The 15,301-nt window shown below is 32.9% G+C and overlaps 2 protein-coding genes across 2 annotated transcripts in view; both read right to left on the bottom strand.

The window, feature by feature from the left end:
- The window catches only part of LOC148300165 (dietary and metabolic glutamate transporter-like), a 96,741-nt gene extending 94,496 nt beyond the window's left edge, over positions 1-2,245 (bottom strand). The window contains exon 1 of the mRNA XM_088275151.1: positions 1,869-2,245. Within this exon, the coding sequence (XP_088131277.1) occupies positions 1,869-2,034 (166 nt within the window). The 5' untranslated portion in view covers positions 2,035-2,245. The remainder of the gene's footprint in view (positions 1-1,868) is intronic.
- A 4,220-nt stretch (positions 2,246-6,465) lies between these two features.
- On the bottom strand, positions 6,466-14,795 carry LOC148300164 (glutaminyl-peptide cyclotransferase-like). Its single transcript, XM_088275159.1, has 5 exons — positions 14,595-14,795; positions 13,341-13,671; positions 9,758-10,005; positions 7,955-8,165; positions 6,466-6,946 (listed from the first exon to the last, which is right to left on the bottom strand). The coding sequence occupies exons 1-5, from the start codon at positions 14,685-14,687 to the stop codon at positions 6,795-6,797; spliced, it is 1,035 nt and encodes a 344-aa protein (XP_088131285.1). The 5' UTR covers positions 14,688-14,795; the 3' UTR covers positions 6,466-6,794.
- Between the last annotated feature and the right edge of the window lie 506 nt (positions 14,796-15,301).

Genomic DNA, 15,301 nt, shown 5'->3' with positions numbered 1-15,301 from the left:
ATGCACATATATACACACATAGATAACAGAGAAACAAGTAGTTATATTTTCGAGATAAGATTGTCTAACCAAGACAAGGTAGAGAGATCAATATAACAATATGTATACATATTATGTATAATAATGTCTACACAATAATATTTCCATACAGAATCTAGGTCGGAAAATTCCAACAGATAATCCAGACTAGAAACTCCAAACGTTCTACATGGCTATATATTCATTCATTTTCAAACAAAATTTAATTCATTCATTTATATTTTAAATCATTGCTCCGCAAAGTGTGTGCCGCGGCACACTGGTGTACTGTGGTGATTAGTTGGTGTGCCGCGAAAAAAAGTCTAATTTTGTGAAGATATTAAATAAACTTTGCTATGATATTACATGTTTCCGCATTATGTTTTGATAATAAATCAATATTTTGTTTTTTTTTGTTTGGTGTACCTCTGAATTTTTTTTTATTTGGCAGGTGTACCTTGAACAGAAAAAGTTTGCGGAACGCTGTTCTAAATAATTTGGCAAATCCTTGGATATCATTTACCCCCGCAAACGGGCGTTTTCCTATTTCGGAATTCAAAATGTATGAATCTCATGGAAAAACTACGTATGAATCACACGGTTATTTATATTTTCCAGCGGAAAATATTCCACTTTCGGAATTTGTCTATGGAATTTATGCATTCGGAATTATGATAAATTGCCAACGGAAAAGGTCCGTTTGGCAATATGGTATATAGTACTTTTACAGATACTTATATATTTTACCAGAAACTCTTCACTCACAAATAATATTATACATATCAATTTATTTTTTAAAAAAAGCGAATCTTATTTTATTCCAGTACTACCTTTGAAAACGCATCATTTTTATTTAAAAAGTTGTATTGAATAAATCTTATTTTTTATAGTAGTACCTACGTAAATTAATTTGATTCCTTTTTAAAACTTTGATAAAATACATATTACAAATACGCAACTCTTTGCAATTTTTAAATATGATATGTTTGAATTATATATGTGGCAAACAAAAAAAAAATACACGGTAGAACACAAATCTACACTACCGATTACATTTTTTCACCTAGTTGTGCAAAATTCGCTGAATAATATTACATGGCTAAAATATTTAAACATTTATTTATTTACTTTTATGTTATCCATTATCCTTTATTTTTAAGTCAACAACAAGGTTTTTGCACCATTGGATGTAGATAAGATAAAAACAAAGATGGTATGCATAATTTGTATGCACATCACATTAAGGGTGAACAATACTTAAATCTAGTGAAAGGTTCATCTTCGAGATGAACTTTTACATGACTTTACAATACCAAAATGTTATACCAAACAATTCCAACAGAACTTTAAATATTTGGGAACCGAGAACTTCTATAAAATTCCTACAGATATTTTTAAAAAAATTAGACATTTAAATGCTAAAATAAATTACATGAATTATATAAATCAAGTTAATCTAAGAAAGAAAAAAATATATTTTTAAAAATAATAATAAATTATATATTACCAACATAAACAATAAATAACACGCTTAAATTCCTCCCCAAGCACAAGATCTTAGTCTCTTTATTGGAGAGAACTGCATTATTAATTTTTATGATTGAAAAAAGAATGTTTAGAAAATGATTTTTTTATTAGACTTTTGAAACCATATTAAATAATAATAAAATATTTTTTTTAAAAACATCGCTCTTCGAAAACAAGTAAGCAATATTATTTTACCATATTGGTACATAGATCGTTTGTAGTTCAACCACTTGCCTTATCTGATAAGCGACGAATTCGCGCCACTTTATTTGTGCACACAAATATCAGCTGATTTGTGAAATAAAAAAGAAGTAAAAACTTACCGTCTCCATAAACGTGATAATGTGTTTCCAATACATCCGTAGAACACTTTCTAATCAAAGGTGTCCTATCATTTCGTCCTTTTTTCAATAAAGGTGTATTTTCTGATAGAGTTATATCTAAACTAGAACAACTATTGTCACATTTTTCATATAAACGGGCGTTCATTTTGACAGTTAATGCACAAAGATTCTATGTTATGTTTTATTTTTCACGTGAAATAAATAAATAGTTTATTAGTTCGGTGCAAAGGGGTCAATAATCACTTATGAATAAGTTGTGCTTGATTAATTAAAGTCTTTTAAAACAATATATTTGTATTTTTCAAACGATAACTAAACGACAACCATCGCGGTCGAGTCTAGTTCGCGAACTTCACACCAGTTTTAATGTCAAATGTCAGATAATTTTAATATGTATTTTATTTTTCTGAGATAGCATAATTCAATAAATAAAGTGAAATGGTGTATAATAACGATAAGTAATGCATACGACTAAGTCATGAACACGGCATCTTCTCAGAAGTAAGAATAGAGGATAGAACGCAGACAACATTTAATTTACCTTTTGCATATTTCAGACGATAATTTTGCAAAACAATTGTGGCCATGAGTTATTTTCATTATTATATAAACAAAATTACCTTTTTGCACTTTATCTTAAACGAATATGGAATATGATCATACTTTTATTATTTTTAATTATGTCTCTATTCACAAGAATGGCGCATAAATGCAGCTATTTACTTCGCGAGAGTCCCGCTAGATGTCACCTCTTACTCGCATATGGATGGATGCTTGGATATTCAATATAATGTCTACAAGTTTCAAAAATCAATCATGAGTGAAATGGTGAATGTTACGCGAGTGTATGATGCAATAACTTATACCACCCTATGACAGGTCGTAATTTCTGTAAATTTTTAGACTTTCAGTCACTTCCCATCAATTACTTTGTTCTGTGAGACGTCTGTAGTATATATTTGTTATTATATCCATATTGCCTGAATTCTTGGAAGTTGTATATATGTAAAATCTTAACACCCACTTTTGAATTTCAATTGAAACTGCCATCTGTTGAGAACTTCGTGAAGTAAAAAACTTTCTCTTTCTGACCATGTGGGAGAATTCATTCTTATTTATTTTCAAGTATTCAGAAACCTGAAATATTATTTCAATTTATATACTAATTGTGAACAATTGATTATTTATGATATTCGTCCAGTTTATTTATTTGATTGTACTTAAGAAGTCTGTCCGCTTCCATAGTGTAATGGTCAGCACGCTCGGCTACCGTTCTGGAGGTCCCGAGTACGATTCCAAGGGGGGGTCAAATAAATACAAGTGATTTTTTCACTCTAATATTTATTCAATATCACCCTGGACTGGTACCTGAAGCGGAGGGGTGATCACCTTTCCTTCATGTATTAATGATCACGATAACACTGCGTTTATATGCAGTGCCCTATGCACCACTGGGGTGCGGATAAGGGTTTGAAGAAGAAGAAGTACTTGAGAATTGAATTTCACTACCGAGAGCAATGTATTGGATTTCTCAACTGAGACGAGGAAGGCAATATGAGAGTCCGAGGATTTACACAGTTTACGACCTAGAATTGGTTGGCTTAAGTGATCTCTATAGACTGTATAACATTCTCTATTCTGTCCATAGTTTATCATTTGTATGAAAAAAATATTTAGATGAGAATAAGTCCTGGTTTGAAGGGCTTACAACCTGTCATTATGTGATTTAAGTAATCACTTCATACACTTACTCTTCACTGTACTGTACTTTACTGTACTTACTCTTCACCTTTTCATTTATGATTGACAATCATACAAACCAAATTTTAAGAGCCGTAAATACCCCGACATCTATATTCGTATTAACTGCTATATTTTTGTTGATCGATATAAATAAATGTTTGTTTGTTCAAAATCTTAAACCGATCGAGTTGAAAAATTTCTACGCCATTGCATTAGATTATGGGCGTGTTTATGTATACAAATGTGATTTTTTACTACAACAGCAGCGCCATCTATTGAACACACATAATACTTAAAATGCTAATTGTGGACAGCGTGCTCTTGACAGCCGATGTCACTTAGCATTTTCAATGTTTTAATTAAATTCTTGTTTCATAGATTTCATAATTTGATTGCTTCACAAGTATCGTGAAATTATACATATTATAAATGTGTTTTTTTTAGTCACAGCAATGCATAGCTGGAACAACTAATATATAATTAAAAATATTGCAGATTGCTAATATTCCGCTATAGATGTGGCCAAACAATTATTCTTCTTCTATCCATGTGTGCTCCCTAGGTGGAGCATATGGCCAACACGAGTCGTCTCCAAGTCACTCTGTCACGCGCCATCTCCTTGGCTTCCTCCCAGGTCAGTCCGGCGTCTCGAAGTTCCGCTGAGTATAGTCGGTGAATGGTCGTCAGCGGCCTTCCGGGGCGCCGGAATCCTCGGGGTTGGAAGAAGAGACACGAGGGATTGATGCCCTCAGGTGGCATTCTAAGGACATGTCCCAACCATGTCCACCTTCTCCTCTTCAGGACTTCCAGTATGAGGGGCTGTTGAGTTCTTCTCCTCACTTCGTCATTCCTGACGAAGTCATACCAGTTTATACCCAGTATTCGCCTCAGGCATCTATTTTCAAAACTTGCTAGTTTCTTGCTTTGAGTTTTGGTGAGGTGCCACGACTCACATCCGTACAGCAACACTGTTAGGATGCAGGCGTTAAAGAGACGACACTTGGTTTTTGTCAAGTAAAGCAGTGAGTCCCAGACATTGCGCATTTTATTGAATATAGCTCCTGCCGTTCCGAGCCGTACATTCAGTTCCTTCTGGACACTACCATCCTCCACCATGAGTGTTCCAAGGTATCTGAAGGTAGGTAAACAATTATAGGATATCAAATCCTTGAATGTCAAATCAATTTTGGATAATAATAAATACAAGCAACCAAAATCTAACAAACTTTATATAATTTATTTAAAAATAAAAATAAAAACATACATTCTGTAATACTACATACAACCGAATACCTTATAGAGGCTTTTTCATTATTATCATTATTTAAAAGTATAGATTTATTATTTTTATTAAGTACATGAACTTATTTGATATGTTGGACATAATATTGTAAGGATCACGTCTATTTGCCGCAGATAGCTTTAACATGAATCACAACAATAAATTTTATCATCACAAATTTTTAACATGTTATAAAATTGTGTACTATGTTTTCTTTATCTCAATTTGTGTAGTGAGCATTCTATAAATAAATAAAAAAAAAACACTTGTTAAAATTGTATAAAAGCTGACGATACATATTTATTTTGCCATATAATAAACTGTATTTGTATGGTTTAATTAAGATTTTTAAGGGCCTAATGAAAAGAAGGATTATTATACAAATATCACCCGAATCAGAAATAAGTTTTTAGCTAAAAATACGCCATACATATACATTTCTGTATATTTTTATTTAAATTCTCAGTAAAATAAAAATATTCAGAAGGAATTAAACATAATGAAATCACAACAAAAAAATAATTAAAAACTTATTTACGATGAAATCTTTACTCCGATATTGATAATGATTTATTTAAGAACTACTTTTACTTAAGACTGTTTTATGAAGAGATGCTGATAATAATTTATTTAAAAAAACATTGGTTTTTCACTTCAGAGGCATAATTGGCACAAAAAAGTGCACAATTCAAAACTCAACGGCAGTGTTAAGGCTGTCTTAATAATTAATAATGAACCCAGCAACCATTAACAATTTTTGATCCTTTGTAACCGATTATTTATTTTGGACTACATGAACAGTATCGTTAGAGTCGTTCTACAAGATATAACTGTAACACTTAAAGCACATGCGCAGGTAAAGTCAGTACTATTATATAAGGTTCGGATTCGATTCCGAATGATAAGCGTACTTAAACTAAATCACCCAACAAACTCTCGATATGTAAGTCGCATATATCAACAACTGGGCGGATAACTGAAATAACTATACATGGGCGGAATGCTCCTGATGTGTGTTTGTATCTACAGCAGTCTTAAATTTATCTTAATATAAATTCACATAAATCCCTCTTAAATACAGATATTGTCCATTGTTTTTGGGCTTTAAGTATTTCAAATTTCTTATTTAACAAAAACACAAATTTTTATTAATTTTATGAATGGTTGATTAGTACAAAAAAAAAATTATTTAAAAACCTTTGCATAAATTGTTTTCATCCTATCACTAGTATAAAATAAAACATGGATAATATACAGAATATATATCATATAATAATGTAAATATATGTACATTTTTTTCATACAGTAAGACTTTTTTGTTAATGTCTAAAGATCGTTAGGCATGACTATTTTTGTATTTATTTTTACCAAAATTTATGGTAAAACTTACTGTCTGGAGTATCTAAAAAAATACATTACTTGTAATACTGTTATTATGGAATGTAAGAAAAATATATACAATGGGATATTTTAAAGATTAAGCAACACAGCACAAACTATTTCATATTTTACTTTGTATTTTTTCAGATTTCCATCTCTGTAACTTAATGCTTTTTATTTATTTTAGGAATTTTAACACATGATGGCAAGATTTTTTACTAAAACATGATCAGCCGGGAGCATTGAAGCAATTTAATCTTGATAACTATCAAAACCTTGATCACAATGAATCTACTGTTTTAATGACTGGACTCGTAAAATAAAACAAGGTATGTATGTATAAGTTTTTTAGTGAGGGGGTAATGGGTGCTTCACTGTGTAAAAGTCTTTTTTTGTTTGTTTGTTAAACATTACAATTTGTTTTGAATCATGTTGGCACAAGGATTTGGCTGCTACAGTTCATCATTAAGTTCTTCACCAAATCCTTCATCCGGGTCTAGTCATAGATTCAGCCCCAAGTACTCGGACACAAAGACGCGGAATATCTTGTTCAAGTTCTGGACGGTGGGCATGTGTATTGCGCTCCGATTGTCTGACGGCTTGTGCCAAACATCGGGGAACGGGGAAGGAATGATGTGTAGAATGGGCACGCCTGAAAATCATACAAAGATTTGTTAGTTTTGGAATAATACATACAATCAGTAATAATAATATAATTTTAGATAATTTATTTAGTCCCATTTTTGTAAATACTACCTCAAGGGTTTTTTTTTACAGGAATAACTCGCAAAGCCTCTACTTTTAGAGGTTTGTCTGCAGGTAGGATAGTAGAGATAGGGAACGTAAATGTGAAAAATACACCATAAACACCCAAACCAATTGAAATAAAAATCTTTCTTTAATTTATTTTGCAATTGGCGGGAATCGAACCCACGACGCAAGTTTTACAGTCAAGCGTCTACCTAACTACACCACGATAAACATTGGGAAAAGAAAATTATGGAAATGATTTTCGTTTTTATCTTCTTTTAGTATACAACCACTAACTGAGATTTTTACCTACCAATGGACAGATCGGTTTAAAAAGAAGCATAATATGGTCTACAGATAAGCTCGCGGTGAATCACAAAGTGTTGATTTGGACATTGCTGAAGACTGGAAGCAGACAGATGTTCCTACATTAATTGTGGACTGTGCTTCCTTATAAAAGTGAAATTTGAAATGTTGTTTTATTTCAATACCTCCCATTTATATTTCTTTTCATTTAGGTTTATTTTTTCAGTCCCTTAAAAAAAGTTTCTCATACATACTTGCCAATAATTCCAACTCTTGACTTTATACTTCTTCTTCTAACCTTATCCAAACCAAATAGTGCATATGGCACTGCATCATATTGTTATCAGTGTTATCTATGTTGTTAGTTATATGAAGGCAAGGTGATCACACGCTCAGAAACCAGTCCAGGGTAATATAAAATAAATATTAGAGTGTAAAATCACCAATATTTATTTATTTTCACCCCCCCGTGGGAATCGAACCCGGGATCTGGAGCATGGTTACTTAACACGCTAAACATTACACTACAGAGGCGAATATGAGTATATATATATATAGACATGACTATATACACTCTTTATAAAATATAAAGTTGTGCATGTACCTCTTCTCAAGAAAGGAATGTGATCATCTTCTATGTATGCGCCGTAGTGCCTGTTGATGAAGTACTTCCTCTTAGTGCCTCTCAACTGGCCCATCTCTTCGAGTCTCTCCTCAATGTCTGCAAGACGTTCAAACCAGCGAGCCGTCTCCCCAAAGTAACTGTATATCGTGGGGTTGGGTGTTCCGAGCAAGTCTAGCAACACCAACAGATCCTGGAAAATATTAAAATTATGAACATTTTTATGGATATCAATAATAAAATGTTATTTTTCTAACCCTTTTCGGTACCCACTCGGAGACAAAGTATTATCTTGACCTTTAATATCATGAAGGCAGGGTGATTAGTTTTGCATTTTAAGTACCAGTTCAAGGTGAAAAATATAGATTTAAATAAAAAGAAATGATAATAGGTATATTATTAAATAACTAACTAACTAACTAACCATCACGCCACTTCTCCGCAGGGGTAGGCAGAAAGAATAGAGCGCCACACCACTCTGTCCTTGCAAACATTCTTCGCCTCTTCCACGTACATACCCGCCGATTGTTTCGACTCCTAACCTGACCACTTTCAAGTATTTGGCATACTTGATCGTGCCAAGTTTTTCTCGGTCTTCCTCTGCTCCTTTTTCCAATTACATTCGCCTCATAAATTTGTTTTACCGTTGTTTCCTCACTCATTCGTTCTACATGTCCAAACCATCTCAACATACTTTTCTTAACTTTATCGATAATGCTTGTCTCAGCTTAGCATTCCTTCCTTATTAATTACCTTACTATTATTAAATAATAGTAAAAAAACATGTATATTTATTTTAACCCCTCTGAGAATGGAATCTGGTCTCCAGCAAGGTAGCCAAACGTGGTTACCATTACACCACAGAGATGGACATTTTTTTAAAATATCTTATATTATCTAAAAACACAAAAATACAATAGAGTACAAAAACAATAATAACTCACCAAAATATTTGGTTGTTATAAAATAAAATGCTTGTTAAGCATGTCTAAATTGAGTTGAAATACAAACCACTTTATTTTTACAAATTTCTCAATAAGCAAGAAAATCAGTTTAGTTTAATCATAATATTCACGTATATCAAATAACAATAGAATATTTTACTAGATTTATATTATCCACTGACACTATACAAATATTTTACCTTATTATTGCTTTGTAATGTTACAAACATGGTAACAAAAAATATGCAAATCATATCGGATGAAATATACGTAAGAAATAAATGTTATTTCCATAAACAATAATGTTTTAAATGAAATCAAATATTACTGAAAATCGAAACTGGGACCTCCAGTACGGTAGCCGGGCGTGTTAACCATTACACTACGGAGGCGGACAAATACTTTACTAATAATTCCACCCATTTCTATACCAAAAAAAAACTCTTTGTAGAAGCATAGTAATTTATATATTTTGCATGTATTATATTTACTCTACTTTTTATATCAATAAATACTGTTTTTCTTGATTTTTCTGCAATTCTATTTCAATGCCCATAAATTATTTAAACAAATTTCCTAATTATTTATTGACTAGACGTTTCTGATCAGTACGCAATATGTCTCAGTCGAGTCCCTCCATAGTCTGGGCGAGATAATCGGAATCTCTATCGTGCCCCAAAGTGCCGACGACGCGAGGAACTAGCACATTATCCAAAAAGATATGAAACCCATAAATTATTTCAAAGAATTTTCTATTTTTTTTATTGACTAGACGTTTCTGATCAGCACACGATATGTCTTATACAGGATCTGAAAAAGGATTTTAAAAAATTCTACGTACAATTCTGTCTAGTTCCATGGCAACATCGTTTCCGACATTCTTGTAGAACTTCTTTTCCCATTTGTCGGCGAGGTGGCGGGCCCCGTAGATGGAGTCCGTGGGCCCCCACTGGCGGAAGGCCTCCTCCCCGTCGAAGAAGACCAACTGCAGGCTGATATCCGACCTGCTTCGGGCTGCGTTTAGCTGATTCTTCAGCACGTGGGCCAGGTGGATCATCATGGCGCAGGGAACGGCAGAATCTGTAGCGCCTGGAGATAACCAAATGTCATATCTTTAAGTATTTTGTACCTTAATATCTTAATTTCACACAACTTTAATCCAAAAGTACATACTCTTTATTTTAGATTTTTCTTAGTATACAAAACTTTTCAAAGGATTTTTTTTAAGGAATAACCCACAAAGCCTCAATTTTAGAGACTTGTCTGCAGGTAGGTTAGTTAGTTAGAAAGAAAAGGTATGTGTGAAAAATACATTACAAGGACCCAGACTAATTTAAAATAAATATTTCTTTAATTTATTTTGCCATTGGCGGGAATCAAACCCGCAACACCAGTTTCACAGCTGTGCATGTACCCGACTATGCTATGGGGCTTGTCAGTTTTTTATGAAAAAAACATTTGCTGAATAACAAGAAATTGACATTAAAAATGCATTAATCCAAGGACCGTTTAATATTTTCCTTAATAAATTTATAAAGTACCTTAGATGGGAAAATGGTTAGTTTTGTTTACAACGAAAGTTAGGTGCAGGACCATCAAGGTGCTGTTTAGAGCTGCCCAAGACAACAATTACTCTCAAAAGATAGTTGACGTCAGGGGGACCTGACATGACACGCACAGAAGAAGAAGAATATTTTATTTGCCTCATAAACATTGTGAAATTAAATGTGTGTTTTCTATTTTTATCCATTTAACCAGACTGACCCAAAGAACATGTGGCCGGGTGCAGCCAGTTTAAAAAAAAAAGTAATTTTTCATCACAAAGTTTGGGTACCGCTTCACCACAAGCAAAATAAGGACAAATAAACCAGTCAAATAAACACCACCATAACCTGACCAATTGAAAACAACCTTGTGGAAATTAATTGAATTATATTTATTTAACCATGACATGTGATGTGTCATCAAATATTTCAACACGAATTAGAGGTATAAAAATACAAGGAAATAACAATTGTAGGAGACATGTCGCTGACCTGCCCACCTTCAAGGTTATTTATTTATTCTGTGCAAAAACAGTATTCTGCTTGTTGAACGACTAGTTATTTAGGAAAACTGCTTATTAGGGCTAAATCTTATGGAATAGAAACCAATGCAAATTTATGTCACTTAATTAAGACAGTATTTCATTATCACATTTTGGACGGGTGTTTTATACGCCTGTGGACCGCTGGCGACGGGCTTTGATAATTGTGTACATATGGTTTAGACCTTAACAAAGAGATTGGTACATTATATTCATATAAAAACAATTAATAATTCCTTCTTTTCTGACTTTGAAATGAGGCCGGCGCAGAAGGTAAAAATACCCTTTCGGTCCTTGAGCATCAATCGACCGGACCAAAACAAAACACCGGACAAAAACATTAAAAACGTTAATACATCAATATAAGGCAGCTTTACCTGAGCCAATACACAATTAGGTGCAGCTAAAGGACAAACAAGACGAAGAAAAACTTTTTTGAAATAACCATTAAATATATATTAAATATCCCAGCAACCAGTTAAATTTTCATTACATTTATAATTTTACCTGATTTTTACTTCATCAGATTAACATGCAGAACTGCTATGTTCAAACATAAATTGAGAAAGAGGTATTTTAAATATGTACATACATTATTAATGAAAACCTAGAACTCCAGCCACTGCCTGTACTGTGAATTTCAATAAGCAAAAGCCACTGAACCAGCAACCATGAAAATTTCATTAAAATATATTAACGTTTTGAAAAATACATACAATAAAAATAACAATCTGTTAAAGGACCCTTACTAAGCAGATTATTTAGTGGCTATGAGTGGCACAGAGAGAAATGAGTATCTCTACCGACATCGAATCGAAAATGTAGAGATTCAGAGGAGAATTAAAGTTGCGGATATAGCTTGCAAAGTTGCTTGGAGAAAATAAGAATGAACAGGTCATATATCCAGAAACTAGCTGGAGGGGAAAAAGTCCTAGGGTGACAACCAAAGACTGGATGGTAAATCTATCACCAGAAAGAAGATATTGAAGAAAACCTAGAATCATTAGGAGTACTGCAATATTAATATGATATAGCCGACTAGCGATGGAGTTTCTCTTTTTTTATTCTCAACTTGATAGGATCATAAATATATTTTATTCCGATTATCAAATATCTACATTCAATCTATAAAAAAAAAATACAGCATTAAACTAAAATTTAAATTCAATTCAAAATTTTATTCCCTATGAATAATGATACTTAATTATGTTTGAGTAACAACATTGGATACAACAAAAAACAACATTGTAATATTATTACGCGTAATCCATTTCACTTCACATTGGCAAGATAACATTTCGGCGATCTATTGTCAATAAATCATATCTGCTTACTGATAATATTAACGCCAACATTGTTTGCAGAAATGTACCCACCCACAAGGTAAAGGTTTTAAGCGTATGTTCTCTGTTTTGCACACACTCTAATCTTGACACTTTTTACAAATTCATAAATGTGGTTATGTTGTTGGATTTGGATTGGCAAAGTACAAAATCAAAGTTCTTACTTATTAAGAATATTATTTATATTAAAATATAAGGACAATTCGAAAATAAAAAAATTGTTTTTAAATATTCAACACCTAAAACAGTGGCCTAAAGGATTTATTTTGGCCTGAAGAGACAATCATATTGAGCTGAAGTACCAACTATATTACTTTATTAGTTAGCAATTCCCTTGTTTCCCTTTTCACAGCTTTCAATCAATTTGTTTGTTGGCTAAAAATATGTCCATGGAAGCCAAGCTAGCGGTCCACAACGGCGTGCTGGTACCGACACTAATGTTTGAAAGCGAAACATGAAATGCTGTTGAAATGGGCTCCCTCAGACGAATGTGTGAAAAATCATTGTATGACAGAATTAAAAACGAAGATATAAGAAAGGAATAATTGAAAAGATTAGGAAGAGTTCTTTACGGTGGTATGAACATGTGGAGCGAATGGAACAAGAGAATGACTAAGAAAATATATGTGGCGAATGTGAGCGGGAAAACAGAACGAAGACGACCGAAAAAGACTTGGCACGATCAGATCAATCAGAACCTAAAATCTAGTGGTGTCAAAAGTCTGCGTAATCGGAGGGCATGTATAACTAGATGTATGGATGTGAAGGATGCGAGGAATGTATGTCAGGACAGAAGAGTGCAGCGTTCCATCCTTTCTGTCTAAACGGCGTGATGGGAGTAGTAGTAGTAATATAATTTTTTTTATGACTTGTGTTAATCTATTTCTATTTCTTTGCCTACCTCTGCATTGAAGCGACGTGATGGTTAGTTGGGTATATATGATGAGAAAAAAAATAATCAATACCGAGGGATAACTGCACATCATTTAACTTACCGACAAAATCGTGTTCGCGCACATATTTGCTATCGTAATGGCAAGCTAGGACCAGAAACCGATCTGCATTGGGGTTCAACTTGGCGATGATGTTCTGGAACTGCAGTTCGCCAAATAGAGGGGTCACATCGTTGAATGTATCCCTCTCAACATCCCACCCGAGCCCCTCCATAGTCTGGGCGATGTAATCGGCAACTCTATCGTGCCCCACAGTCCCGACGACGCGAGGAACTAGCACGTTATCCAGAATAGAGTCCATATTCACAGTGCTCGTCATCTTGGCAAGTTTAGCGGCATCGTTGTCCGTTAGTTCCACACCCTTGTGAGCAGTCTGCAAAGAAAAATTATTTCAAATCAATATTTAGTCCGTTTTAATGGATGCTATTTTGCCTTTTCCTACCAACTATTTCTCCTCCATAATCATCTGTATCTTATAAAAAAAATATGTGTTACATTTTGCCCTGTTAGTTTTATTTAATTTTTTATCTTTTTTACTTTCTTATTTGTGCTTAGTGTTGATTATTTTTGCTATGGTTCTGACTATATTTCTTATTTATGCTTGAGCCTTGTTTATTTTTACTATTGTTCTTACTGTTTTTTTAAATATATTTTATTTTTATTTTGTACTGTATTACACTCTTAGCTTTTGTTTTTTTTATTTTTTATATTTACTTTTTTTGTTAACCTTAATCCTAAAATGAGTAATGGAAACTACTCATCGGGAATATTATATAAGTTACTCTTATATATGTAATATGTTTTTAAAATATATTCCACTCCTAGATCCAATAGTCTTGGGCATCCAAGTAATCAATTGACTTTCATATAATAAAAATTAAGCTAACACCTCGTCGATCTGATGTCGTGCCCTATGCACCACTGAGTGCAGAAAGTGATAAAAAGAACCTTGTGATTATTTATTTAATTAAATCTTTTTAAACGGCCTTGTTTTACTAACGATAATTTTATTTAAGTACAAATATTCGTCGTCTTCAAATACTTTTTTTTTATAATACATATGAATATGCCGTGGCAATTATCAACATCAGGATAAATATGTGCAGGAGGCTACTCTTCACTTCATTATAAAAATAAATGAAACCATTAAATACAAAACAAAGATTAATTATAAAGTTCCGCATACTGTTTTCACACGTTATCACAAGTATATAATTACGTATCCTTCAAACACAAAAATTGTGAAAGCCACCTGTAACAGGTTTGAATAAAACTTTAAAAATATTTTTTACATACCCTTGCAGAGATAAATGACTTGGATTTTCCTTGATAACTGTCACACAATAAAAGCAAAATTACTGTTAACACACCAAATATTTGCACTTCCATATTGCTACCTTGTATTAACTATCTTTATTCAAATTTTCCGAGACAAACAAACTCTACTCGCGATCTGACATTTGACATATGCGAGCCGACCAACGTTGCCAAGTGAAGAAATTAAAATTTGAAATGTGGAATAGATTAATGCATTGGCTATACTGAGTCGAATATACGTGAAGTTGGCAACATAAGAAATATTCGGCAAAGCGCGGACATTTCGTATTTACCTACTTACTACAATGTACTTTTATACCATTGTAATAGTTTTTTTCCTGTTATAAATAAATTAGCAACCCGTACACAACTCGTGGCAAAGCAATTTTCAGAATAGTAATGTTTCTAACAGCCTTCAAAATAAAGATAGTGCTCATTTTTATTATTTTCAGTTCTACTCACTTTCAACGGCATTGTATACCTTGACTTTTAAGGCCAAAAATCGTGAATCAAATCGCTATTTTTTTTATTTGTTGTTCACTATGAAATAACACATAATTTTTCTGTCGCTTATTTTGTACCTATGTATCCATTTGTATTTTAGGCACGTTGAAAAGAAGAATAGGACAGTAACTACGCGAATAGTAGAGAGAAAAATGTTCACAAGAGGATAGACAGTTGGATTT

Source organism: Brachycentrus maculatus, unplaced genomic scaffold, assembly GCF_059751285.1.
Source record: "Brachycentrus maculatus isolate JH-2025_06_01 unplaced genomic scaffold, ASM5975128v1 h1tg000808l, whole genome shotgun sequence".
NCBI classification, from domain to species: domain Eukaryota; kingdom Metazoa; phylum Arthropoda; class Insecta; order Trichoptera; family Brachycentridae; genus Brachycentrus; species Brachycentrus maculatus.
The sequence above is the reverse complement of the archived record's forward strand: the minus strand, read 5'-3'. Positions and strand labels throughout refer to the sequence as shown.

What these genes read in the sequence shown, in the direction of transcription:
- LOC148300164 (XM_088275159.1), bottom strand. Translation starts at nt 14,687, where the DNA reads ATGGAAGTGCAAATATTTGGTGTGTTAACAGTAATTTTGCTTTTATTG. An exon ending in GCGCGAACACGATTTTGTCG is followed by an intron (nt 10,006 to 13,340) that starts GTAAGTTAAATG and finishes GGTTATCTCCAG; the next exon opens with GCGCTACAGATTCTGCCGTT. An exon ending in CATTCCTTTCTTGAGAAGAG is followed by an intron (nt 6,947 to 7,954) that starts GTACATGCACAA and finishes TATGATTTTCAG; the next exon opens with GCGTGCCCATTCTACACATC.